This window comes from Halichoerus grypus, chromosome 2 (assembly GCF_964656455.1).
Source record: "Halichoerus grypus chromosome 2, mHalGry1.hap1.1, whole genome shotgun sequence".
NCBI classification, from domain to species: Eukaryota; Metazoa; Chordata; class Mammalia; order Carnivora; family Phocidae; genus Halichoerus; species Halichoerus grypus.
The window spans coordinates 96,996,979-97,024,588 of record NC_135713.1 but is presented as its reverse complement, the minus strand read 5'-3'; the positions used below and the strand labels follow the sequence as shown (position 1 = coordinate 97,024,588).

General features: G+C 41.9%; 2 protein-coding genes across 7 annotated transcripts in view; one reads left to right on the top strand and one right to left on the bottom strand.

The window, feature by feature from the left end:
* Window positions 1-1,510: 1,510 nt before the first annotated feature.
* Window positions 1,511-26,195, top strand: HEXB (hexosaminidase subunit beta). Its single transcript, XM_078067189.1, has 14 exons — window positions 1,511-1,849; window positions 5,557-5,702; window positions 9,974-10,039; window positions 12,595-12,641; window positions 12,884-12,994; window positions 18,082-18,183; window positions 20,238-20,367; window positions 21,684-21,864; window positions 22,369-22,455; window positions 23,635-23,707; window positions 24,348-24,522; window positions 25,369-25,459; window positions 25,621-25,725; window positions 25,994-26,195. The coding sequence occupies exons 1-14, from the start codon at window positions 1,629-1,631 to the stop codon at window positions 26,040-26,042; spliced, it is 1,584 nt and encodes a 527-aa protein (XP_077923315.1). The 5' UTR covers window positions 1,511-1,628; the 3' UTR covers window positions 26,043-26,195.
* GFM2 (GTP dependent ribosome recycling factor mitochondrial 2) overlaps window positions 24,682-27,610 on the bottom strand; it is a 59,668-nt gene continuing 56,739 nt past the window's right edge. For 3 of the 6 annotated variants that reach the window (XM_078067184.1, XM_078067185.1, XM_078067186.1), the window contains 3 exons: window positions 26,932-27,114; window positions 26,357-26,525; window positions 24,682-25,057 (listed from right to left, as the gene is read on the bottom strand). In XM_078067184.1, coding sequence (XP_077923310.1) covers window positions 26,388-26,525; window positions 26,932-27,114 — 321 coding nt within the window. In that variant the 3' untranslated portion in view covers window positions 24,682-25,057; window positions 26,357-26,387. Of the gene's footprint in view, window positions 25,058-26,356; window positions 26,526-26,931; window positions 27,115-27,610 lie in introns of those variants that run through there. The other 3 variants (XM_078067188.1, XM_078067187.1, XR_013445743.1) reach the window with 2 other exon arrangements.

The following is a 27,610-nucleotide window of genomic DNA, read 5'->3' as shown; positions in this document are numbered from 1 at the left end:
TATTAAAAAGCAAAATTCAACTGAGTCAATTTTAAGATCTAATTGGCTTTATTAAGTGATTGATGAATTGGGCAGCATTCCCATCCAGCAAGTAGAAGGGAACTCTGCTGAGCTAAATAAGAGAAACTTTTTTTAAAATCAAGAGAGGGCATTAAACAAAAAAGAAGAAAAGAATGTATTAGCAAGGAATACATTGTTTGGGCAAGGTTGCCCTCCTTAGGAGAGTGTATGCGGTCTATCAGTAAATTTCCTAGTATTCACCAGGAAATTCCATGTTGACTGGTTAAAGGTTACATTCCCTGGGGGGTTGAATTTACGTTAGGTATTAAGGCTTGTTTTACTGATGCCATTTGGGGACTGTAGTTTTCTTTCTGATAACCTCTTCTCCTTTGGGGAACATCAGCATCCTCCATTCCATGTCGGTCATGTGACTTAACTCGGTCTGCCTTAGGGGTGGATGTGACATCAAACTTTTCAATTGGGATCCTTTATCAGGACTGATAGGGATGAGTGGGGGACCTAAGTTTCCTTGAGGCGTTGTTCTTGCTACCCAAGAAGAGAGCTATCATGAAGAGCCTGAGAATGAAGCCAATGTGGAGAAAAACTGAGTTGAAAAATAGAGGTATATATGGAGAGGAGCGACGGAAGGGGAGGGGGGAGGGGGAGAAAGAGAGGACATTTGAATTCCTGCCACATAGGATCTAATGACAGTTTCTGCTTGCTTCTAGATCTGCTGTTTAATCTCCAAATATATAGAGAGGCCTGCCACAATAAATATTTAAGTTGCTCTCAGGAATTCATTATAAATGGAATTTATTGCTTTCTTTCCTTTTTTTTTTTTTTCTGAGGATGTGAGTTTCCTGGTTCAGTAAGATACTTAGGGCTGAGTCATTGTAGCACATTTCCCAATTTTAAAACTATTTAGCAATCTTATTCTAACATTGCTTTATGAAATTGTCTTTGAACCTGACTTATTTAATAATTGTCTAATGAGGTGAATAAAATATTTGATACATTTTTCTATTTTGTAATTGTCATGTTTTTAATGTTTTCGAAAATTATAGTCTGGCAATATTAATCCCTCATTAAAATATACTGCCTCCTTGTATCATCTGCCTAATTAACTGGGTCCATGGTGTCCTTCCGAAGTGTCCAGAAGTCCTGCGCCAAGACAGTCTCTCACGGAAAATCTGCAGAATCTTTATCCTCCCACCTGTTCCAAACTCTGCCCCGGGGAGCTCGGACAGGAGGCTTCAGTTCAAGCTGAGCTACCGTCAGAGGACAGTCTGGGCTTGGGAGCAAGCCAGCTAAACCCCCGCGTCAGGAGCCGAGGCCGGCTGCGCCCCGAGCCGCGTTTCCAACGTCACCCGGGGCCAGCCCTCGGGTCGCGGCGGGCCGGCGGCCAGCACCGGTCTCCGCGGAGGGCCCGGAGCGGCCGGGAAGGGGCGGGGCGGCGGGGGCGGAGCGGGGCGGGCGGCGGGGGCGGCCCCAGCGGCCCCGGGCTGGGCGCGCTGTCAGCTGACTCCCCCACCCACGCGCTCGGCGCTTCCTCCTCGCGGTCGGCCGGGAGGTCAGGTGTCGAGGCTGCGGCTGGGGCAGACCTGGGCCGAGCGAACAGCCGGGAGGCCATGGAGCACCGCGGGCTGGGGCTGCCGGCGCTGCTGGCGCTGTTGGCGGCGCTGGCCCCGCGCTTCTTCGCCGCGCCGGGCCCGACCCTGTGGCCTATGCCGCTCTCGGTGAAGACGTCTCCGCGCCTGCTGAGCCTCTCCCGCGAGAACTTCTCCATTTACTACGACCCCTCGTCCACCGCCGGCCCCTCCTGCTCCCTCCTGCAAGAAGCGTTCCGGCGGTGAGAGTCCCCTGCGCGCGGCCGGGCGGAGGCGGGGCGGCCCCGGGGTGCTGTGCGGGCGCGGGGGGCGAAGCGGGGCGCGCGCGCTCTTATCCCCATTGCTCAGGCGAGGAAACAGCCCCGACCCGGCCAGGTCTAGAAGATGGGAGAGCCGGCTCGGACAAACACGGACTGACACCCAAGCTCTTCCCTTCCCCCTCCTCCCTCCTAAGGGACAGTGTGGGCGCTCGAGAACCCTGGTTTGCGTGCAGGATACTGAGGGGAGGGGGTAGGCTGTTCGGAATCTGTGGCCATGTTCGCCTTGGAGGGGAGAGTAGGGCGGATGGAGGGGGTGGGGGGGGGTAGCGGCTTCTTTTTTGAAGGGAATTCTAGGAAAAAGATGAGTGCTTAAAGCTTGGGACCAGGCTTCCCACGGTGGGTTGCCGTTTGTAGGCCACCTCCCCACCGCACTGGCCAAATCTGGTAACAGGTCAGAAAGCAGAAGGTCCTCAGGTTGGAGCATTGCCCAAAACTCCCAAAATCTGTTTCATACGAAATGTTGGATGTTTTCATCTAATTACTTAGATGTGATCCGTGCACCGCGGTATCTGCTTTGCATTTCCCGGCAGGCTGGTCATGTGCTTGCTCTCGTAGCATCCTGTTTAGTTCTGGAGCACCCCACATTTCCATGTCTGGAACCCCTTTGGCCACCGACAGGGTGAATTGTGTAACGAGGCAGCCCACAGCCTGGCTCTGCTCACCCCACCAAATACAAGCCGGATTGCTCTTGGGGAGGTGTTTCGGCGTGCCCGTCGTGTCGCCTCACTGTGAGACCCGGGTAGGCTGGACGCTCCGGAAGGCTTGGTAGTGCAGGAGAGGAGTGTCATTTGGTGCTAGCTGCACTGCCACTTTATTCCCCCGGATGTTTGTCTGTGTCCAGTGGGCATCGTAGCTTAATTTTGTCTGCAGGACAGCGGACACCTGGTGGGGAAAAAAATGCAAAACTAGCTTAACACCTGCTGGCCCCAGATAGGCCTGGAGCATAAGCTCAGACTTAAGAGGCCCTGGGTGGCTTCTTTTTCTTCACTCTTCTACAGCTAAGTGGATCTTGTTACCCTCATTTTAGACGCATACTCTAATGAGCCTTTGGTACTGAATCTGCTAAACCGGTCAGAATGGCTAGAGTCAGTGTGAAGGAGTAAAGCCAAGGTGGTTGTTTGCCTGGGGATATTGGGGATATTGGGGAGGAAGAAGTACATGAAGGTCATCTTAGAGGAAGATCATGGCTAGGAAATCTTTTAAGAAGCAAACATGCTTACCATGTTTGCTTTGGGACTCAGTTTGTAAAACTGTATTTTCCTTCTGTGCCATACTGTTAGTAGAAAAGGATTTGGTAATATGCTTGAAGTGACTAGTAGGAGTGTGGCAAGAAAGCACGGAAGACACCTTGACAATGGTTGTATAACCAGGACTTGAGTCAGCTGTGAGATGGTTTAAAAACAAGGCTAGGCGGGGCACCTGGGTGGCTCAGATGGTTAAGCGTCTGCCTTCGGCTTGGGTCATGATCCCAGGGTCCTGGGATCGAGCCCTGCATCGGGCTCCTGGCTCAGCGGGGAGCCTGCTTCTCCCTCTCCCTCTGCCTCTCTCCCTGCTCATTCTCTCTCTCTCTCTCTCTCTCTCTCTATCTATCTATCTATCTGTATCTCTGTGTCTCAAATGAATAAATAAAATCTTAAAAAAAAAAAGGCTAGGCATTTCGAGGCAGTGCAGGTGATTATCTGGAGTTGGCCTAACTAATTCATGTCCGGTGTGAGGCAGCTGTTGTTAATTATACCCTACATTGTTAGGAAGCAGGTTATAAAACATTAGCCCTTATGGCTAAGACTTGAAGGCATTCAGGTGAGCGTTCTACGAACTCAGGAGGGTCAGTATCTATTTCAGAGTAAAAGTGCAATGTGGTTGGCAGAATGTAGAGATGATGGGGATATTCCAAAGGGCCTAGGTAGTTGGGAGCACACACAATGTAGGCCCTAGATTGTTCGGAACCAGAGTCTCCGGTCTTTGCAGTGCCCAGCTTATATCGCAAACCGCACGTTGAAATAGTATGCATTTTGGAAGCAGAGAGTTCAGTCCTCAACTTGTAGAACGAGGTCTATCGCACGCTAGTCACTTGTTTGTTTTCGATGTTCAAATAGCTGCACTCCCACCCGTTTCCGTAGTGTAGCGGTTATCACGTTCGCCTCACACAAATAGCTGCACTCCCTCAGTTCCTGAAAAGCAAAATTAACCCTTGGACAGCACTGCTTTAGAACCCTTGGAGTTTTCTGTTAGAGTTTTAATATCCAGGACCAAGGTTCTCCGTGTTTGGGACAAGCCAGCGCCTAACTCAGATCTCAGAGCGGCTGGCAACTTGAATTTCCTTTGTTAAAAAATTTAAGTGTGGTAAAATACACAGCAGATAAAATGGACCATCTTGACCATTTTTTTTTTTTTAAAGATTTTATTTATTTATTTGAGAGAGAGAGAATGAGAGACAGAGAGCACGAGAGGGAAGAGGGTCAGAAGGAGAAGCAGACCCCCCGCCGAGCAGGGAGCCCGATGTGGGACTCGATCCCAGGACTCCAGGATCATGACCTGAGCCGAAGGCAGTCGCTTAACCAACTGAGCCACCCAGGCGCCCCCATCTTGACCATTTCTAAGTTTACAGTTCAGTGATCTTAATTTGCTTCTGCATCTGCCGAGGTTTTCCCATGGAGAGGGCTCTCTGCACCTTCATCCATTCCACTCTCTCACTGGTTAACTTGCACATGCTTCCAAACTCATTGGAACTTACCTACCTCTCCTAACTTTTCTGGAAACACGCCAGACGTTCTTACACATAAGTAGCATATAGAACCGCTGGCTTACCAAATCTGCAAAATGTTAACTGCTTTGAAGCTTATCTGGTCTTTGAGTACTTTTAAATGCTGTTTTAATATCCCCTTTTTCTGGCATTTGGGTATCAGCAGAAGGTAAATTTTCAAGGCCCTGTCGAGAATTCCGTGACCTTTCTTGGGGGGGGGGGGGGTGTCTTAGCTCAGATACTTTTGTAGTATCTGAAGATAAGAGGAACTCTGACTCAGTCATGCTTAAGCAATAAGAACACCTATTATCTCACACTTGAGGAAATCCAAAGTCAGGATTCTAGTTGACTAAGGGGCTCAACAGTATCATTAGGAAATCCATACTCTTTTTATCTGTGCTATCTATCTCTGCCACCTTTAGTATGGCTGCAACTGGTCCAGCATCACATACTAAGAAAAGGGACTCTCGGTGCGCACTTAGTGTAGGAAACTTCCTGCCACCACCATCCCTGATGCCCCACCTCCGTCGCTAGTTATAATTGGCTTGCATACCTGAAGAGTGATGGGATTACCATGACTGGTTTGATTACTACTGGTTCTAAACAGCAGCTTCATATGAGGCACTTGGAAGTGTGGGGGTAACTTCTAAAGTTCCCATGCCCGTATCCCACTTTCAGAGATTCTAATTCTGATGGTCTGGACATCAGTATTTTCAGAAAGCTCCCCCCAGAAATTGTAATGTGCAGCTTGGGGTGAGAGCCTCTAATTGGACCAATACTGGGTAGCATGGGTGGGAGGAGTCAGCTGCAATGTCCACTGCCACGTATGTATCTAAAATTTGGCTACAGTGCTTTAAAAATTTGTTTGCATTTATTTCTCACACAGATACCATGAGTGTATTTTTGATTTCAGCAAGTCACAGCGCGGCCCTGCTAAACGTAATAATGCAGTAGAGCTAAAGCAACTTCTCGTCTCAGTTGGCCTTGAATCGGAGTGTGATCTTTACCCCAGTATCACTTCGGATGAGTCCTGTGAGTACCTGTGCAATGTGAGTGTATCGTGTTCTAAGCTGCTCGTTAGGGACTTAGGTGCCACAGAAGGTTCTGGGCCATGAACTATTCTGAGTTCTTGGTCAGTGAGTTATTAAGTGTTACTTGTAAAATTATCATTGAAGTCTGATGATGAAAGTAATACACAGTCATTGTAGAAAGTCTTTACAATAAGTGGAGGAAAGAAATCATTCCTAACCGCAGAGCTCAGATATTCACTATTATTTCGGATGTGTTGTTTTTGTAGAGTAATATGTTTAAATATTATACATAGATATAAGTATGAACATATAAAAATGACATGAAAATGGGGTAATTCTGTCCATGTGGCTTTTGTATTCTGCTTTTTGGCCTAACATTATAAACATGTATTAAGTATTTTTCTGTGACATCATTCTTAGTGCAGTAACGTAACTTGGCTAATTCCTTATTTTTGGACATCTAGGTAGTTTCTTTTATTTTGAAGATAAATCTGTGCTTATATCCATGATCTCTATTCATAATCTAATTTGACACACACATAATGCAGAACGGGGAGTGGGGTGCAGCGATTTCATTTTACAATACAATCACCATTTAGCTATATGATATTTTTGTTGCCTAAAATGTTTGGGCTTTTCCCAAATTGTTTTGGAAGGAAACAATTGTGCAGGCCGTTTTTGTAGGGCCTACTGACTGGGAAGAATGTGGAATTACAGCAAGGAACCAAGGGGAGCAATGTGAGGACGTAGGTGCTAGATAAGTGCGGACAGAGCAGATGGGTGAGCGGGCTGTAAAGATAGAGGGGAGTGACTCCTGTGTCCCCAGACTGCTCTACAGACAGGTTCACCTCTTCATCCTCCGAGCATAGATCAGATCTCTTAATCATACATCTCTGAAAAGTAAGTTCGTTTCTCTTCAGTTCTCTGGCTGTTCTTAGAAGAGAAACAGGATTATCTGCCACCATCAGACATGTGATTTCAGTCGACGGCACTCAGACACTTCATGAATTAGGTTTTGCAGTCTCACTTGAGATGGAAGTGGTCGTTAACTGGCCAAGGAATCTTTGCTGTCTGTTAGCAACACTGATGACCTATCGTAAATTCCAGAAAATGGACGTGTTTTGAAAGTGGAGAGGTATATAGCTTGTCATCCGTTCGGCTTTGCAAACCTTCTTTGTTCTGAAAAGGAGGCTTCTTAGGACAAGGTGATGGTGAAATTTTTTGGTTGAAGGACAAACTAAAGTTTTGAACTAGTTGATGAAGATGATGATGAGAAAATGAACACAGATGGAAATGATATCAACTGTTCTAAAGTGTGAGAAAATGTCGGAGGAAGTGACAAGTGCTACAGCATTATGTATTAAAAGGGAGAATATGCCCTCTGAACCAGAAATGAACTAGTTCCTACTGTAGAGAATTAATTACATATAACAAGGATGTTCGATGCAACTTACCTGTAATAGTGAAGAGTTACAAACAAAACCACATGCTCATCAGTACAAGAATGACTGCATATGTCTTATCAGTCTGCACTGAAGAATACTATACAATAGCGAAGAATAAAGAGGCAGAGTGAACGAACAGCCTGGACATCTTGCAGAGATAAACTGCTGAGGTGGACACAGGAACGCTGTGTAAGAAGTAGGGTACCATTTGTGTATCAGTACACACACACAGGGACACACACATACAACAGGACTACATTCGTTATAGTACGTGTATGTAAATGCCCAGGGGAAGGTCTGGTAGGTGTTTTTTTCTGACCAAAATAGAGGGAATTGAGTGGGCATCTCAAAGGCGATGTTAGCCTTATCAATTTTATTTTTATTTATTTTTAAAGATTTTATTTATTCATAAGAGACAGGCAGAGGGAGAAGCAGGCTGCCCGAGGTGCAGGGAGCCAGATGCGGGGCTCGATCCCAGGACCCCGGGATCATGACCTGAGCCGAAGGCAGATGCTTAACTGACTGAGCCACCCAAGCACCCCATCTGTTTTTTTAAAGTATCCTATATTGATGTCATTTGTATGTACACTCTTGAAGACAAAGTAGTTACAGTGCAGAAAGTGCAGAAAGGGATAACTGAAAATACCACTCCCATCCCACATCGGGGAGGGTAATCATTGTTAACACCAATAATGTGGTTTTTAAATAAAAATTGAAATTCTACAGCTTAGGTGTCCATATGTTTAGAAAACAAAACCTCCTTTTAACTGCTCTTTGTGGGTTTTGCATTGAGTTGAATCAGAACCCTTGTTAAGATCATAAGCTCCTGGGGCATGTGGGTGGCTCAGTCGTTAAGCGTCTGCCTTCCGCTCAGGTCATGGTCCCAGGGTCCTGGGATCGAGCCCCGCATCGGGCTCCCTGCTCAGCGGGAAGCCTGCTTCTCCCTCTCCCATCCCCCTGCTTGTGTTCCCTCTCTCGCTGTGTCTCTGTCAAATAAATAAATAAAATCTTAAAAAAAAAAAAAAAAGATCATCAGCTCCTGGAAGATAATGAGCATCGAGTCCGTGCAACATGTTAATGTGTTTAGGTGATTCTTTGTGTTACAACTATTTCTGGGAGATCTCAAAACTGTGATGCATTTAAAAATGTTTTTAGGGCGCCTCTGCCTGCAGCTCCCCCTGCTTGTGCGCTCGCTCGCTAGGTCAAATAGGTGAATAAAATCTTTAAAAACAAAATGTTTTTCAACAGTAACAGTAACCAGTGAGTCCAGTGGCTAAGAACTTGATAGAGATGGAGAGGAAACATGATTAGATTGTACTCAAAACAGCAATCCCTGGCTTAGCCTGGCCTTTCGCTAACTCAGCACTGTGGTCTTCTCATGGAGAGGGCTGCCTCGTCAGAAGACTGTCACCTGAGAGTGTCACATGAATCATGGCTGTTGATACAGCTCCTTTCCCTCCCTACAGCCTGCGGTTGGGACCCAGTATGGGCAGCGGTGGTGGAGGGGCGGTGGTGTGATTCAGATAGGATACGAGTCCTTAACCTGCGGCCCTCGAGTGTCTTCGCTGCAGCAGGGCCCGCGCGTCTGTCACACCACTAGCTTCCCGTCTCCCTGCTCTGTCTGGTGCCTTACTTTATCTGTGGCTGTCTCCGCTCTAAACCTCTCCAAAAGTCTAAAATGACTCTTGGTGCAGCCTTAGGCAGAGTGTGATTTTTTTTTTTTTTTTTTAAGATTTTATTTATTTATTTGAGAGAGAGAGTGAGAAAGAGCACAAGAGAGGGGAGGGTCAGAGGGAGAAGCAGACTCCCTGCTGAGCAGGTAGCCCGATGCGGGACTCGATCCTGGGACTCCAGGATCATGACCTGAGCCGAAGGCAGTCGCTTAACCAACTGAGCCACCCAGGCGCCCGCAGAGTGTGATTTAAAAGATCGGAAGATCAGGGCGCCTGGGTGGCTCAGTTGGTTGGGCGACTGCCTTCGGCTCAGGTCGTGATCCTGGAGTCCCGGGATCGAGTCCCACGTCGGGCTCCCTGCTCGGCGGGGAGTCTGCTTCTCCCTCTGATCCTCCTCCCTCTCATGCTCTCTATCTCATTCTCTCTCAAATGAATAAATCTTGAAAAAAAAAAAAAAAAGATCGGAAGATCAGCATCCCCCCTTTGCCCAGAAGCAGCCACCTGGAGCCCCGTTATGGATGGGTATGAACTTTTTATTGAATGGAACAAAGCTCAGTTTAGCTAAAGTGAGTTAGGAGGTGAATCTTAAGGCAGATTTAGGATGATAGTGGGGGAAGGTGGGTGCAAGGCAAGTAGAGAAGCACAGAAGTAGAAGAGAAAGAGTAGGGAGAACCTCTGGCCTTAGGTGGAGTGGGAGATTTGAATGCTGCTCGAGGCTTCACGAGGAATTAGGGAACTGAGGAATGTTTGCCCTTTGGATTTAAAATCCTAGCTGAAGTAGGAACCTACTCTCTTGAGGGGCAGTGGAGAGAATAACGCACCTGAAGGGGAAAATGAGGAATTTTGGAGAGGACACCCAGATTCTTGACTTGAGCAACTGTCCTGGTTGGAGGGCACTGCTGTGCCCCGCAGAGCTGAGGCGCACGGGGGACAGGCCCGGAGAGCGTGGAGCAGGGAAGCGGGAGGAGCTCAGCTTTGGGCGCGTGGGGTAACAGGAATCCACAGGTTATCTCTGTGGAGATGTACAGGAGGAGTTGGGAGAAATAAGCCTGGAGCTCCGGAGAAAGGAATGGTCCAGAAATATCAATTATATGTTTAAGAAATACGTTGTGTGTCATTGAGGGATTAACAAACTTTTTCCCCCCCAAATGCAGATACTTTAGCTGTGGAAGGACCAGTGGCTTTTCTTAAGGCCAACAGAGTTTGGGGAGTATTACGAGGTAAGTTATATGGAGTTGGATTGTTATTTTCTAGTAAAGAAATATTTCCATTTGGTGCTTTGGGAGATCAAACACAGCAAAAGTTCGCTTCCTTAGATCCTTTACAGATGGTTTGTCGGGTATTTCCAAAATTATTTCCATCATACACATATGCTTAGAGCATGGGAGAAAGATTGTTTGACTTTTTGAAAAATGCTTGAGCGTTACCGTATTTATATATGAATGTAATTCGTTCATGCTCTTGGGACTGTAATGTTGACAGAGCTATAAATGGCTCAGCCTGCTCTGAGTAGGGCATTTCGTTCCAGTTTGTTTCACTGTCATTTCTTGTCACCTTCAAGAGCAAGTATCTCTCCCCCTCTCTTTAAAAAATTTGTTTACTTACAAACAGAATGTCTCAGATCTGTTACTGAACCTACTAATGCAGAAGCATAGAAACAAAGAGAATGTTTTCCCAATAAAACATATCCTCCAACTAGTGGTGAAGTTTTCAGCTTGATAGGGTGAGACGCTAGTGACCTCGATACAGTGTAAATAACTGTGTGCCATCTCAGATGTGACTCCTTACACAGTCTTCTTGGTTCTTCTCCAGTGTCTCCTCTTGGGGTTGTTTCTGATTTTATTACCAGTTTTCATCTGAACCCATTGGGGAATGCGTTGATCCTGCTTTGGTTTCTTGGCCAGGAATCACTTGATCCTGAAAGTCTTGTGAGAAGACATGGTGAGGTGCAGTCAACTACATGCACCACAATGGTGGGAAAAGGGAGAGTGCCCTTCCACCATTTTAAATTCCTGTAGATTCACAAACATAACCACATTTACAGAAACAGTGTTAATGATATACCTACCTAAAGGGGTTGGAGGCAATTGGCAGAGAGAAACCATAAAAGCTTTTTCTGAATTTCAGAGTTGGATCAGAGTTTAGGTATTGGGACATTTATTTTTCCTGTTCAAAAGCTTCTTTTACTTCCTCTAATTTGATGAGATACTGTTCTACTGACTTCCAAATAGTAGGGTTTAAAAAAAGGAGAATAATTTTTTTTAATGTGAGCTAACTAAAGTTATAGTAATTAAAAATAAAGGTGGACTTGGATTTGATTCAGGTTGAGTGTTAACCCAGGCGCCCCCCCCTTTGTTGAGGATTTTTGTATTTATGTTCATCAGGGATATTGGCCAATAATTTTCTTTTTTCTTTTCTTACCTGTTTTTGGTATCGGGGTAATGCCGGCCTTGTAAAATGAGTTTGAAAGTATTGCCTCCTCTTCTGGTTTGTTTCTTTGTTTGTTTTTGTTTTTGTTTGTTTTTTTTGGAAAAGTTTGAGAAGAATTGGTGTTAATTCTTCTTTGAATGTTTGGTAGAATTCACCTCTGAAGCCTGGTCCTGGACTTTTGTCTGTCAAGAGGTTTTGGATTAATGGTTCAGTCTCCTTACTAGTAAGCAGTCTTTTCAGTTTTTTTTTCTTCATGATTCAGTTTTAGTAGGATGTATGTTTCTTGGATTTTATCCATTTCTTCTAGGTTGTCAAATCTGTTGGCTTATAATTGTACATAGTTGTTTCTGATCATCCTTTTTATTTCTGTGGTATCAGTTATGTGTCCTCTTTCCTTTCTGATTTTGAACTATTAGGTTAAAATTTTCCCTGTCAGCCAGAATGATTAATTAAGGTAAAGTTGGGGTGCCTGGCTGGCTCAGTCGGTAGAGCACGTGACTCTTGATTTTGGGGTTGTGGGTTCGAGCCCCATGTTGGATATAGAGATCCATTAAAAATAAAAATCTTTTAAGAAAAAAATTACGGTAAAGTCAAGGGCAGTTAGAGGAATTGGCCTGTAATATAGTATATTAAGGAAACAGTCCACTTGAGTGAAAAATGTTCAGGAGATAGTCTTTGCAGCTATGAGTAAAACATTTTAAGTCTTAACTTGGGCTCTTGTTTATAGCTTCGTGGTGGTTTTGAACCTTTTTCCTCCTCTGTTAACTTTACGTACCTTCTGGGGCGCCTGGGTGGCTCAGTTGGTTAAGCGACTGCCTTCGGCTCAGGTCATGATCCTGGAGTCCCTGGATCGAGTCCCGCATCGGGCTCCCTGCTCGGCAGGGAGTCTGCTTCTCCCTCTGACCCTCCCCCCTCTCATGTACTCGCTCGCTCTCATTCTCTCTCTCTCAAATAAATAAATAAAATCTTTAAAAAAAAAAAAAAAAACTTTACGTACCTTCTGAAGTTACTATATTTTATCATAAAAATTCTTCTTTATAATGCTATAAATTAAGTAACTAATATTTTGTTGTATTAAATCACTACTCATTTTTATGTTATCGTTCAAACAAAACCCAGTGTGTGGGTACAGTGAAGTAAATAAAGCATTTTGATGAGATGGCAACAGGAATTTTTTTTAAAAACTGAGCTTTGACTTTAGAAAATATGTTAGAGGCTATAGGTATAACATTATATTTAGTTTTATTTGCCTTTTCTGGTCATGGGTGTACGTTTGCATAGTACTTTTATTTATCAATTTGTTATATAAATTCATGCAATAAATTAGAAATTTTATTCTTTCTAGGTTTAGAGACCTTTAGCCAATTAATTTACCAAGATTCTTATGGGACTGTAAGTATGATTATTATGTTACTAAAAATTGTTGAGTTACTACAAGAAAAATGTAAAGTTTTTAGGTGTTTATTGCTTCTTGAACGTTTGTTCTTTACAAATGTTTCACTTCTCTGGTAAATGTAAATTTCACACTTTCTTGTTCTAAATCTTTTATGCAGCACTTGCATAGATACAAGTCTTCACTGAGCTCAAGTCAAGAGAAAATTCTAAAAATCAATCACTTTGACTTTGTTTTCTAGTTCACCATCAATGAGTCCAACATTATTGATTCTCCAAGGTTTCCGCACAGAGGAATTTTAATTGATACAGCTAGACACTTCCTGCCCGTTAAGAGTATTCTTAAAACTCTGGTAGGTGATTATTTTATTTTCCCCATTTTCTGTGCTGAAGCTTTGTCCTTTTATGGTGTTACTTTACGTGGGTTCTTGACACGGTTGTGTAAGTTGGATCATGGGGGGTTGTCTGTCATATAGTAAAGCACTGAGCTTTCTTTCCTCCCTCCCTTGGAAAGTCTGTTTCCTCAACCGAGAAAGTTAGTGTCCTTGAATGTTGTGACCTCCATTTAATTTATGTAAAGTGGCATAGAAAGGAGGCTGGAAGCTGCTTTATCCCTAGGGAAATGTTCCAAAGGAATATGGACTTCAGATGGTGGGAGCTGGGGCTGAGGTTGACAGGAACTGTTTATTCCTGTCCACTTTTTATTGGTTCATTCCCACTATCACTACCAGTTTGTAGGGGTATGGAGGTTTTCCTCGTATGTTTTTCTGCACCTTCACTTGATCCCTTAATGAACAGAGCCTCTTATTAAAAAGTGATTTTTGCATTTGCATTAATGCCCTCAATTTTTTTCTCCAAAAGACCTTATTATCACTTTATGAAAGAAAGAAATGCTTGGGCGCCTGGGTGGCTCAGTTGGTTAAGCGACTGCCTTCGGCTCAGGTCATGATCCTGGAGTCCCAGGATCGAGTCCCGCATCAGGCTCCCCGCTCAGCGGGGAGTCTGCTTCTCCCTCTGGCCCTCCCCCTCTCATGTGCTCTCTCTCTCTCAAATAAATAAATAAAAAATCTTAAAAAAAAAAAAAAAAAAAGAAAGAAATGCTTAGTGTAAAAAGTTGGAACATAGATGTAGATGTGCATAGGTAGTAATCCCATAATTGCATTTACCAGAGGTTGATAGAAATTTCTATGTCCCATTTATCTCATCTTACGCTTAAAAATGAATGTATTAACACATATGACATGACTCTTTTAAAAACTTAAAACTTAAATGGAATTGCACTTTTGCTACCTCAGAAAAACTTGTTATGGACATCTTTTTATGAAAGCATTATAAGGTCTGTACCATCTTTTTAAAGAGGTGAATATTATATATTATATACCATGATGTGAATTTAACCATTCTCATGCTGATGGACATCCAGGTTAATTTATCACAAACAGTACTGTAGAGTACATATTCTTATATTTGCATACTTGTCAGGATTATTTCCTGAGTATAAATTCTTGCAAGTCAATTTCTGGGCTTAAGGATACATTTTATCTTGGGGGACATCTTAAATTGGTATGTACTGTCAGATTGCCTTTTAGAGGGGTCATACAAGTGGATGCTTGGCCAACGGGGGGGGGGCACACTTTTGCCATATTGTTTGCTAATCTGGTTGTAAAGTATATCTCCGTGTTTTAATTTGCACTTCTGTGATTTTTTAGTGAATACAAGCCTCTTTTATTTATTGGCTGTTTGTATTTTTTTATATTGTAAGCTACAAATTTATTTTCAGTGTCCATTTTTTCTTTTGGAATGTTGATTCCTTGCTGACTTAAGAGCTCTTCAGTGTTACATTTGTTTATATGTGTGTCAGTGGTACTTTGGTATTTGCTTTTTATATACTTATACATTGTATATTGTTGTGAAGTTTTCTAGATGTGTTTTTTGAACTATAGTGTCTTTTTTTGTAGAAGTATAAATCATTTTATATGTAGTGTAAGAGCTTTCAATCTAATCCTTTATTATTTTTGGCCTTAGGAAGTGAGCTAAGAAAGGACTCCAGAACAAGGATATAAATATAAATATGACCTCTCAAATTTTCTCTTAATATACTTTTTCAGGGCATCTGGCTGGCTCAGTTGGTAGAGCATGTGACTCTTGATCTCAGGGTTTTGGGTTCAAGCGCCAACGTTGGGTGTAGAGATTACTTCAAAAAATAAAATGTTAGGGATGCCCGGGTGGCTCAGTGGGTTAAGCGTCTGCCTTCAGCTCACGTCATGATCCCAGGGTTCTGGGATCAAGTCCCACATCGGGCTCCCTGCTCAGTGGGGAGCCTGCTTCTCCTTCTACCTGCCACTCCCCCTGCTTGTGTGCTTGCGTGCTCTCTGTCTCTCTGACAAATAAATAAAATCTTTTAAAAAAAATTCTACTTTTTCCTACTGAACTCTTGATTCAGTTAGAATTTCCTTCAGGGTGTTCTAGATGACAGATACTGTATTTTTCCCAATGCCTAGCCTGTACTCCCCACAGCAGTTTCGAGCAATCTGTGATCTCCCCGCTGCTCCCAGTGCCGTGAGCAGCAAATACTAAAGCCCTGTAAATACACGAGTCACTTTCTGAACTCTAAGTCTGTTTGATTTATCAGTTTATCTTCTTGGGCCAATACAGGTGGTTTTAAGTTCTCTAACTTTAGAAGTTTTTTTCTTTTTATTTTGAAGTAACTTCCAACCCAAAGAAAAGCTGTAAGAGTGCAAAGAACCCCCATAGACTGTTTACCCAGACATCCCAGTTTCAAAATTGAACATTTGCCTTATTCTCCCCCTCTATTTAAAAATGTGTTCCTAGGGGCGCCTGGGTGGCTCAGTCGTTAAGCGTCTGCCTTCGGCTCAGGTCATGATCCCAGGGTCCTGGGATCGAGCCCCATATCGGGCTCCCTGCTCAGCGGGAAGCCTGCTTCTCCCTCTGCTGCTCCCCCTGCTTGTGTTCCTTCTCTTGCTGTGTCTCTTAAATAAAACCTTAAAAAAATAATAAAAATAAAAGTGTGTTCCTAAACCATAAGCAAGTTGCGCATGAGATGCCCCCACGCCCCTTACTATTTCCATTTTCATTTCCTAAAACTACTTACCTCAGTAACTACGGTACAACCATCAAAAATCAGGAAATTGACATCATGTGATCATCTACTTTACAGTCCTCATTTGTCTTTCATCAGTTGTTCGAATCAGGTCCTTTGTAAGTTCAGCATCCAATCCGGGATCAGGTGTTGGATTTATTTGTCATGTCTCTTTAGCTACCTGTAATTTGGTACCATTTATCTTTCCTTGTCTTTCAAAACCATGACATTTTTGAAGAGTATAGCTCAGTTACTTTGTAGAATACGCTCAGCCTGTCTGTTTTCTAAATGATGAGATTTCAGGTCACGAATTTTGGGCAGGCGTAAGACAGAAGTGATGCTATGTTCTTCTCCATGCATATCAGGTGGTACAATGCCTTATTTATTCCATTACTAGTAATGTTAACTGCCGGGACGATGACAGATGTCCTCTGCTGGATTTCTCCACTGCAGGTGTGCTGGTAGATGGGGTTATCCTCCTCCTCTCCACATGGCAGGAGTCACTTGGGAGGGACACTTGCCAAGGCTAGTGGGCTGAATGGGGCAGGGCATGTGGTGCTAGCAAGATGGGTGAAGCGTTAGGTGTCCACCTATCTAGGCTGGGGGAGAAGAAGAGAAATACATGGTTCTTGCCAGCACTTTGATTCTTAGAGAAGCCTCCTAAAGATCCCTGCCCTTCCAGTGCACCGAGATCAGTAAATAAATCTCCTTTAGTATACCCCAGGCTTTTTTCAAGCTGCTACTTTGTTGCTGTGTCTGGTGGTTATTTTATTTATTTTTTTAAAGATTGTATTTATTTGACAGCGAGAGAGCACAAGCAGGGGTAGCAGCAGACAGAGGGAGAGGGAGAAGGAGGGAGCCTGGTGCGGGGCTTGATCCTAGGACCCTGGGATCATGACCTGAGCCTAAGGCAGACGCTTAACGACTGAGCCACTCAGGTGCCCCTGGTGGTTATTTATTCTTGCTTTTTAAGGGCAGAGACTTAGTTCCCAATTGCTCTCTGGCTCTTGGAGTTAAGCCCAATGATTTTTAAAAAGTCCCACTGGTTTTCAAAGCCAGATGTTAATAGAGACTCATCCTCCCAGTGCAGGTCCCCAGTATCTGGGGTCCCTGGTGTGGGGTCTACTTCTCTGTGCATCTGAGTCCCCCCTGCTTGCGGTTAGGTCTTGCCAAGGCTTTAGTTCCTAACCAGTTCTCCACTGCTCTGTTTGATGTGGCCTTCTCTCTATGATTGACCGTGGAAGGTCAGTTCTGCCAGCCTTCAGTGTTAGTTGTCCACATGTAACTGTTATCTTGGTGTGTCAGTGGGACCAGGTGAACTTGGGATCTTCCTACCCTGTCTTCTACCTGACCCCCACATCTTTATCTAATTCTGTCTCTTATCAATATCAGGGGTTGGCACACTAGAGCCCAAGGACCAAATCCAGTTTGTCACCAGTCTTTGCTAAGAAGCTGTCCTGGAATACAGCCACGTGCATTTGTTTACACTGTGTGTGGCTCTCCATCGGCGGGACCGATGGTGACGGAACCCGGGTTAACTCACAAAACCAAGATGCTCACTTCAGGGCCCTTTATGAGACAAGTTTGCAAGCCCCGGGTCTTTACTGAGGAACTCCCTCCTCTGATGGTAAAAATCTTGCCGTTATCCACTAAAAAAACTTCTTCGCATAATGCCCTTAAATGAATCAGCAAATCCTTTCAGTCCTGGTGGAGGAGAAGGGCAGCTTCTTTAAGTTTGAATCCTCTGGTAGGGCAAACCAATCTCCGCCTCTTACTGTTTTTTTTATCTTTTTCAAATAATCTGCTTATATTTCATATAGATATTGTTTATTCCTCCAGAATATACATAAAATTGATACTGATTTCCCTGAGAATTTCTGAGAATACTGCATTTTTACCAGGTTTCTTACATTTCTAAAGGAAGGGATGGCACTCAAATCTCAAAATTGTGTTGAATTCTGTAAATGACTTTTTCTGTGGGGATTATAAGTCCTGGTACTTCTATACCCCTATTCCCAAACATGATAGCAGCTAAGAACTATTTTCCATTCTTGGCCAACTCCTAAATACTTGGAATTTAGAAGATTGCTACCTTCTCATAGAACAAAGTTCTAGCTCCTTGTTTAGAATAAATACAAATGCTGAATAGGCTTTTTTAAAAGGGACATGCCACATGAAGTATGTGAGATAAATAATTTATACTTCTTTCGCATTCGTGCTTTGCTGAAAAATTTAAAAGGAAGTGGACATGTTGGAAATGATCCTGAATATAGATAAATTGGATTGTGTATGTATTGTATCTGTGTATTATATATGATTTTTTAACATGTTTGCTTGCAGGATGCCATGGCTTTTAATAAGTTTAATGTCCTCCACTGGCACATGGTTGATGACCAGTCTTTCCCTTACCAGAGCGTTGCTTTTCCCGAGTTAAGCAACAAAGTGAGTAACTGATGTTACTGTGATCGGTCTTCAAGAATGTATGGTTTCTTCAGAAGTTTTTAGCTTAAATGTTTCTTATGGATAGAATTAAAGTATAAAAGTTATATGTTTGTGGTTTAAAAACTTATTTTAATAAGCTGTGGCTTAGCAATTTAGATCCATAAAAACTGTTTTTATAATTAAGTTACTGTAAATATAAATAATCTCTAGTAGTTACACAAATAAAATTTTAAAAACTTTAATGAATATAGGAGACCTGAAGCACTCGTAACTACTAAAAGGTTGAGTATTTTTATCATGTAGCCTGGAATTGTGTTGGATTCTATAAATGACTTTTTCTCTGAAAAACTACATAGAGAATTTTAGAGATGAGAGCTCCTTAAAAAATAAATGGCTGTCTCAGAAGTGTTCAGATTAACTGTATTATGGAACAGCGGAGGTGGAAGCAAGCCTCATGTCATCTCGTTTAATCCCCCTGTAAATACAGAGACAGTTACTGACCTCCTCATCCAAAGTTGCAGTTAGGAAGGGACAAAACCAGGACTCTAAATTTAGTCCTCTGTCCACAATCTCCAGCTTTCTCCAATGTTATGACGTAGTACAGGTTGAAATGTTAGCGACACTCCTCTGTTCTTGTTTGCTTTTGCTTTACTTTTTATTACACAAAATCTCAAACATATGCAGAAGTAGTATAATGACTTCTATGTCCTTGCCACCCAGCTTCAGTAATCAGTACTTGGCCAGTCTTGTATCACCTATGCTCACCCTCCCTTGCCACCATTATTTTTCACAAAAATCCCCGACAGCATATCTCATTTGTAAAAAGATCTTTTTTTGTTAAAAACAAAAAAAACTCCATGTTATTGCAGCTGAAAAATTAACAATCCAGCTAGCCAATCGTTACTTAAATTTCCCCAAGTGCCTTTACCTTTTCTTAATGAAAAAAATCTTACCTGCAATGGGATACAAATGAGTTCCATACATAGTGGTCAGTTAGTATATCCATTGTCTTTTGATACATAGGTGATCATCCCTGCCCATTTACCTTTTTTTTTTTTTTTTTTTTGGTAATTTGTTTTTGTTAAAACTACATCATTTTCCTAGTTCCCAAAGCCTGGGTTTTGCTGTTTGCATCCCCATACTGTCAATTAATATGTTCTTTTGTCTCCTATATTTATTATAATTGAGTAGTTAGATCTGATCTTGCTTAGATATAAATTTGATGGGGGTCACGGGACCAAACTTTTTAGGAATTGAGCATTTATATTTATATATAAATTTAGATATAGCTTATATGTAATATTTATTTATACCTTGAGAAATATGCTACAGTAACACCTTTAATTGACCTTTATCTTTAGTTACAACCCATACTAATTTTTCAAGTGACCTATAAAGGGATTGAGGGTAATCTTAAAAAAAAAAAAAACCCCAGAAAACAAATCACTTATCACAGCATGTCTGGGGATATTTTTAACGCTGATAGTGATTAAAATGACTTTGAAAGGCGACAGCTCAGTTTTGTAATAGTGTGTGAATTTTTATTCTAAAACTGACAAGAACAATGTACTCAGAGTTTTCACAGGCTTGACTTTGGAGTCAAACATTTTATTTCTATTTTGTTGTATGGTTACATGATGGTAGATGTTCCTGAAACAAGAGGAGCTAGTTGAGATAGATCTATTTGTAAATCAGGAATTAACCCACAATGTGCTGAGAGCTTACTAATAAGATATGGTAAACAAATAATTTTAAGTGAGTCCTCCAGGGACGTCATGCTGGCTCAGTGAGTAGAGCATGTGATTTGTGATCTTGGGGTTGTGAGTTCGAGCCCCACATAGGGTGCAGAGCTTACTAAGGAATGAATGAATGAATAAATAAAAATGTGGAGATTAAGAAAAATTAAAAAAAAAATCCTCCAACATCACATAGGACTATTTAATACATTGTGATACTAGAAAAATCACCTATGCATTACCAGTGTACAAACAGAACTGTTAACAGTGTCCTAGACAAATACATGCCAAACTTTTTAATAAATATGGCTTTTATAGGGAAGCTATTCTTTGTCTCATGTGTATACACCAAATGATGTCCGTACGGTGATAGAATATGCCCGATTACGAGGGATTCGAGTCATACCAGAATTTGATAGTCCTGGACATACACAGTCTTGGGGAAAAGGTAAGGAGTGTCTTTTTTAAGTTGCAAAGAGTGAGTACCTGAGTTCCTCCATCTTTTATGATCAGGTGTTTATTCATTTTGTTCTTAATCGTGGTTTGCACCGAGGCAGCACTATTGACAGGTGGAACTGAGTCAATTATTGTGAGCAAGTTACTATGCTAAGCACTGCCCAAAGTATAAAAACAAGGGCTAAAAGAAAAATTACAAGTAGAGCATGCTAAGTCAATTTAAGAAATGGTTTCATGGATGAGAAGAACACTTAAAACGCTTTTGAGAGATGAAAACCGGTAAAGGGAGTAACAGGCACGGCATCGGCTGGGAGTGGAGCGCAGCAAAGGGCGGGAAGCACTACGAGCTGCTTCAGAACTGGCCGTGGAGCCACACTACCTGGGTTTGAAGCTTGTTTCTGCCTTTTATAAACTGAGTGGCCTTGAACAAGTTACAGAATGTCTCATCTCAGTTTCCCCATCTCTACAATGTAGTAACTATCATGTAATTGTCTTGAGTGTTAAGTAATGAATGTGAAGCACACAGCACAGCAGCTGGCATTTATAGTTGTCCAGTATGACCAGGGTAGACTTGGACAATGTTGGGGAATGTGCCGAAGTACAATGTAAAGGGCCTTGGGTGAGCGATGTGGGCTCCATCAGGACACATGGAAACCACTGAAAGTTACAGGGAAGAAGCATCACATGATGGGGACCACGCTTCAGGAAAACCTACGTGAGGAAGCGATGACAGATTGGAAGGGGAAAGAAACTGAAGTCCTAGACCAGAATGGTGATAATGGAAATGGAAAATAATGTACAGAACTGAGAGACATTCTGGATATAGGATCCAGAGAACTTGGCAACTGATCAACTGTGGGAGAAGGAGGAAAAGTTACAGAGGAGAACAGTAGCACCCTTACCAGAAAACAGTAATCAGGAGGCGCTACTGAAGGAACTTACTGAACAGAGAATTTGGTTTTTGTTAGATGGTATTTGAAGTGCCCTGGGATATCTAATTGTGTTGAACAGGGAATTTGGAATATGGATTGAAGATCAAGAAAAATGGTCTGGGTGAGCTGAAGATTTGGGAGTTACTAATATTTGAGATATTTGAAGTAGATAAAATAGAGTAGAGGAAAGGGAAAAAAGAGGTGTAGGGGATAGGATTCAAGAAACAATATCTTACTTGGAAGAAGTCACCATAGTGACTCTTAGTAAATGTGCTTAGTTTTTTCTATATAAATTGTCTTACAGCTTCAACAAAAGAAAGTAGTATAATCACATGCAAATCCACGTCTGTCTTTGTGATTAAAATACTTCTTCCAGGTCAGAAAAACCTCCTGACTCCATGTTACAATGGACCTAAGCAGTCTGGGACCTTTGGACCTATAAACCCTATTCTGAATTCAACTTACTGCTTCCTGTCTCAGTTTTTCAAAGAAGTTAGTACGGTGTTTCCAGATCACTTCGTTCACTTGGGAGGAGATGAAGTGGAATTTACTTGTTGGTATGACAATTCTTTAAAATCCTTATTTTTTAACCATTGCATTTGAAGGAGGTATTAGAGGTCTCCACGTGAAAAGGGAAGACTGGGGGAAAGCTGTCTGCTTGCAAGGTTTTAAGTTAGCAACAGAACTCGAGAGTACAAGCTTTTAGGAAGGAGAATCAAGATGTGGAAGATAGTGGAGATTGAAAAAAACTACAGTGAACAAGAGCAGCTTTAGGGAAAAGGCAGTGATTAAGTGGGGGAGGTTTTTTCAAATAAAAATCCTCTGCCAGTAGCCTTAGAGGAGAGAAGCATGAGAGAGGGAAAGCCATTTTCAGGAGAAACCAGCTTCTGGGAAAAAATTATTTGCAGTGGAAAACTAGGAGAACTCATAGTAAAGTTTTTTAGGCTCATTTTCTCCCTACACACTTTAATAGTTCTAAATCTGCACAAACGAAGTTAGGAATATATGCTGCTTTAAAGACAATGAGTTTATCAAACTTCTAATCACTGTTTTTGTTGAAGGGAGTCCAACCCAGAAGTCACAGATTTCATGAAGCGGAAAGGCTTTGGCAAAGATTTTAAAAGACTAGAATCTTTATATATTCAAAAGTAAGTTACCTGTAAGCCTACTTTTATTTTTATTTCATCTGTGCCTTTTCTAAAAGGTTTAGCTATTTAGTACTGTTTTTTTCATTTTCTCTCCACTCCTTGTCAAAGTGCAGATATTATATACTTTGTTGTACAAAGTGTCAGTGAAAAAAATCATCAAAAGGAAGCAATATCCACTGCTTTTTTTAAAGCAATGAAATGATGACTAAGACTTGCAGTAAGTGTTGAAGGGTAGCACTCCCTGCCCAAAGGATTCAGTTCCAAGCCCTGGCTTTTCTGTGAGGTTTTTATCACTGTCCAGCTTGTGAAATTCATGCCCTTTGGTCAACTCCAGGAACATTTCTTTTACTTGAGATCTGTGACGTCCAGTATGATAGCCACAGCTGCATGTGGCTGTATTTAAAAGGAAGAAAACTGTCAATTCAGTTTGTCACATCAGCCCCATTCAAGTATTCAATAGCTGGATCATCGTTGCAGACTTGGACCGAATGGCACTGTCCTATACTAGCGATAAGTAAACGTTTTCTTTAAAGGGCCAGATAGTAAATATTTTAGGCTTCATGGGCCCCTGGTTGCATAGTATTCTTGTTTTTTTTAAACAATATTTACAAGTGTGAAAACCATTCTTAGCTAACGAGCCATACAAAAACAGGCTGTAGGCTGTAGTTTGCCAAATCTTGAATTAAGGAAGGTCAGATTCTAGCCTTTTCTTGTTTTGCTTTTTGTGTGGTACATTCTAATTTTCTAATCCTGTAGAATACCTGGCATTGTCTAAATACCGGGAAATATTTGTGGACTGACTGTCAGCAGTTGTTGAATGCTATGTAATTGACATCACAGGCTAAATTACAGTTTATTCGAAGATACCCATGCAATTACCAGAGATTGTGGTTTGTACACTACCCTGTGAGTTGCCATGTCTTCCCCACTTTGGGACATGCTTAGCATGTTCATTCAGCAAATAACTTCTAAACCCCTCTGCTGTGTGACATTCTGAACCATGTGCTGGAAAGAAGGAACCACACTGGGTCACGACCCAACTGTAGCAGGTGCTGCTATAAAGCGGTGCTGTAGTGAAAGGCAGCTCCCAACACTGCAGTCCTTTATAGAAGAGGTTCATGCGTTAAACACATGGTTAAGCTTGTGCTCTGAAATAAACTTTTTTCCCCCCAACGGTAGGCTTTTGGGTATTGTTTCAACTATCAACAAGGGAGCCATAGTCTGGCAAGAGGTTTTTGATGATCACGCGAAGGTAAGAAGTATGAAGACTGCATTTGATTCTGATATGAGAGACTTAACATCTTGGAAGGAAGGAACCCTAATAAAGTTGTTGCCAACATGATGGGGAATTAGCTTACCTTTGAGTTTAAACTTTGATTAGGCAGTAGCTGTAGACTGAGACTAGTACCACCTCCCTCCCACCACCATTTGTCACATATCAGAGTACTCTGAAGTTCTTTTTTCATAAGGGCAGAACAAACAAGAATGAATGAGTCTTTATTGCTACAAAGGTAGTTTTAAACTGTCAGTGTATATGCTTTTTATTTTCCCTCAGGTGACTGACAATTTCAAATCCAGCTACTAGTATGATCTTTCCAGAAGGGTTAGTGACAGCCTCAGAGTTCCAAAGCAAGAACAACAGTAGTGTGGTACAAATGGGAATAAAGCCTTAGTTCGTTATCCCAATATATGGTGTTGTATATAGGCAGAAGCTAAATATCCAACCTTAAGGCTGATGAAACTTCTAATTTTAAGGCCCTACAACCAGTAACACTCAGTACTAACTCTGAAGGGGAAAATGTATGTTTTTTCAAGAATCTTCGGAAGTCAAGTTCCTAGCTACAATGACTTTTTTAATTTCATTTTTAATTGTTGGACCTCATCATACATAGCTTCAGCCAGGCACAGTTGTTCAAGTATGGAAAAATGAAAAGTATGATGAAGAACAAACTCAGGTCACAGCAGCTGGCTTCCCTGTGATCCTTTCTGCTCCTTGGTACTTAGATTGGATTAGTTACGGACAAGATTGGAGAAAGTACTATACAGTGGACCCTCTTGATTTTGATGGTAAGTGAAGCACCCATCATTACATTGATTCGTTAGTATATAGTCAGTAGTATATAGTCAGTAATATCCCGGTGGGAGATAGGGAAGAAAACTATTTGTTTACTTAGAAAAAAAAGGCCCCAGTACATTTTAAACTTTGTGAAAGACAAAACTAGATTTCTTTAGTTTTTTTTTTTTTTTTTAAGATTTTATTTATTTGACAGACACAGCGAGAGAAGGAACACGAGCAGGAGAGGGAGAAGTAGGCTTCCCGCAGAGCCTGATGCGGGGCTCGATCCCAGGACCCTGGGATCATGACCTGAGCCACCCAGGCGCCCTTATAACACCCTATATTTACACCCTACATTTTAAAGCCCCTTGACTGCATTAACCTTGTATCATATCCTCTTTTGATGGGCCTTTCCATTGTAAGACACAAGGAAGTCTATACTCCAGTTCCATGGATTTCAGGCTGTTGGAGAATGGTGGAGCTTTAGGCTCAGACCCTCTTCCTTAAGAACGGTTCTACTTTATCCACCAGGTTTCACAAAATTTCCTTCAAGAAAAAGGATGTTAGTGTTAAAAAGTATTTCAAAACTATAGGCCTATTAGGAATTGACATAACTTTCTTGACAAAGTATTTTCTGAGATTCAGAAAGTCCTAATTACTGTTAAAGTGACAGTCACTAGGGAACAATGGTTCTGGAACCCTGGAACCCAAATAAGTTTTTGTAAAATTGAAAGTCAAAATGTGGGAATAAAGTTTGCTACCCTTTTTTGGTGTCAAGTTTCTGTTGACTACACAAATTGCCTTCATTTGCTTTGAGCAACTACTTGATTTACATCAATTCAATGATTTTAATGTAGGTTCTCAAGAACAGAAAAAACTTGTTATTGGTGGAGAAGCGTGTCTATGGGGAGAATACGTGGATGCAACTAACCTCACTCCAAGATTATGGTATGGAATTTAAGTAGTAACATTTGAATTAAAAATTAAAGTCCCTTATTTTTCCTCCTCCCTCCAAGTAGGGAAACACTAGAAATTTTCCCAAGCATAGATAAATATTTAAGTAAACGTGAATTTAAATTGCTTTGATGAACATGTGGTTTAATTTTCAGGCCTCGGGCAAGTGCCATTGGTGAGAGACTCTGGAGTCCCAAGGGCATCAAAGATCTAGAGGATGCCTACAACAGACTAACAGTTCACCGCTGCAGAATGGTCAGGTAAGACATTTTTAAAGCTAGGACACAAAGGCGCGGGGGTGATTTTTTTTCTATAAATAGAAATGTATAGCCGGTAATTAAATCACTGATTTTTGTAAGGTAATTATACCTCTGTGGAGAACAGATATTTGAACTTTTAAATCCATCTTGAACCACTGTAACAGTCTTTTTCATTAATTAATGCTCTGGTTGGTGATTTTGACTTAAACTGAGTTCTTTATGATGGAGTTGAATTACATCAATCGTTCATACTTTATCTGTTCTACAGACGGGGAATAGCTGCAGAACCTCTCTTTACTGGATATTGTAACTACTGAGTACGAAACAAAAAAATGAGCCTAAACAAAGAAGAAAATAGAAGGGAACAAAGCCCACAGCAATCTGTACTACAATCAACTTGATCTTGAAATCATGGACAGTAAGATTTCGTATCCTGTTTTTAAATAAAATTTATCTTTTTAAATATTGAACCTTGCTTGTGAAAGCAGCTCAAAAAACCCCTTGTGGTAACACTGAATATATTCCATAGTAATAGCTTTATACACAATATAGGTCACGTACATAACTTTCAACATTCTCTCTCATTCTATAGAACGGGCAGCTCCAGTGCCAGTTTATCTAGTGTACTTACTGAAAGTGCTTGTGGGGTTGTCACCAAAGACCTAAAGCACCTGGGTCAAGCCACTTCGCTGGCTGAGCAGTGTAGTTTGGTCTTGAGGATTCATGGCTTGATAATTAGAGAGTTCTAAGGCAAAAGTAGCCGAGCCAGAGGTAAGCGTTCGAAGCACAGTTGAATAACCCTAATCAAAATAATTTACGTTAGTTACTAAATTTAAGCCTCGTGGATCTCTTCCTGCTGCTCTTTTCAGGCAAGGGGATGATGTTACGCATGTGACCTACGTAACCATTTTGTCAGGAACTATGTGATACCAAGATACCGTGGAGGGCAGGTAACTGAATAGTATGGGTATGCTTCAGAGGCACTCCCTGGACTCGGCATTTCAGAAAGTGCTCGGAAGGGGAAAAAACGGCCATTGAGGCTGGTGCCAGTTCGGTATGGCACACCTCACTCAACCTTTGTGGAGAATGCAAATGATCCAGTGACCTGAGTTCAGACTTACCATGCATCCTACTAAAGCCCTGACTGTCTACTTTTTTCAGCATAAATACCCCAGTATTAAAAAGAAAAAAGGCACTTTTACCTACCATAATCTCTGCTAAGGGAACAAATCCAATAACAATTTTGTTTTCCTGACGAGTCTGGATTTCCTGAATGGTTCCTCTTCTTTGTGCCAGATCTGCCAGGACAGGGCTGAGGTAATCTCTCGTCACTGTCACCTCGAGATTCATCAGGGGCTCTAAAACTTGCTTATCAGCTTTCTTCAGAGCCTAAAGAAGTTAAAGTGTTAACCCCCCTTCCTTAAATTGGAAGTCAAATTTCCATTAAAGATTCATAAAAACTTATAAGCCTGCTTTAACTGTCTATAAAGATAATATAAGAAATCAGGTACATGGCAAGGGGGTGCTTAGTAGAGCTTGGTTATACAGAGCACCTATGAACACGTGGCCAGAGATATAAGGAAATAAAATGGTTTTCCCCTTCCAATCAAAGAATTTCTTTCCAAAGAATTTCTTTCTTGTTGACACCACGTGTTTTGTTCCTGATGCCTAGTATAGATACAGTGTCAGGGCAAATCAAGAAATGTACTACAATAAGGTAGCAGAAACACATTCTCAACAAAAGGCAAGAACAAGCGGCACATAAATAACAGGCAAACTGAAAAAAGCCAGTGTGGCACAAAGGGCAAGTGAGTACCGGACGGAACAAACGAATTGGAGTCCCCATCAGGCACAGTCTTTCCGACTACCACTACATCAGACAAAT

Bases quoted from the DNA above. Each gene is read 5' to 3' on its own strand.
- HEXB (XM_078067189.1), top strand. From the start codon at position 1,629: ATGGAGCACCGCGGGCTGGGGCTGCCGGCGCTGCTGGCGCTGTTGGCG. The intron at 12,995-18,081 runs GTAGGTGATTAT...GTTTGCTTGCAG, and splicing joins AGAGTATTCTTAAAACTCTG to GATGCCATGGCTTTTAATAA. The intron at 23,708-24,347 runs GTAAGAAGTATG...CATCATACATAG, and splicing joins TTTTTGATGATCACGCGAAG to CTTCAGCCAGGCACAGTTGT.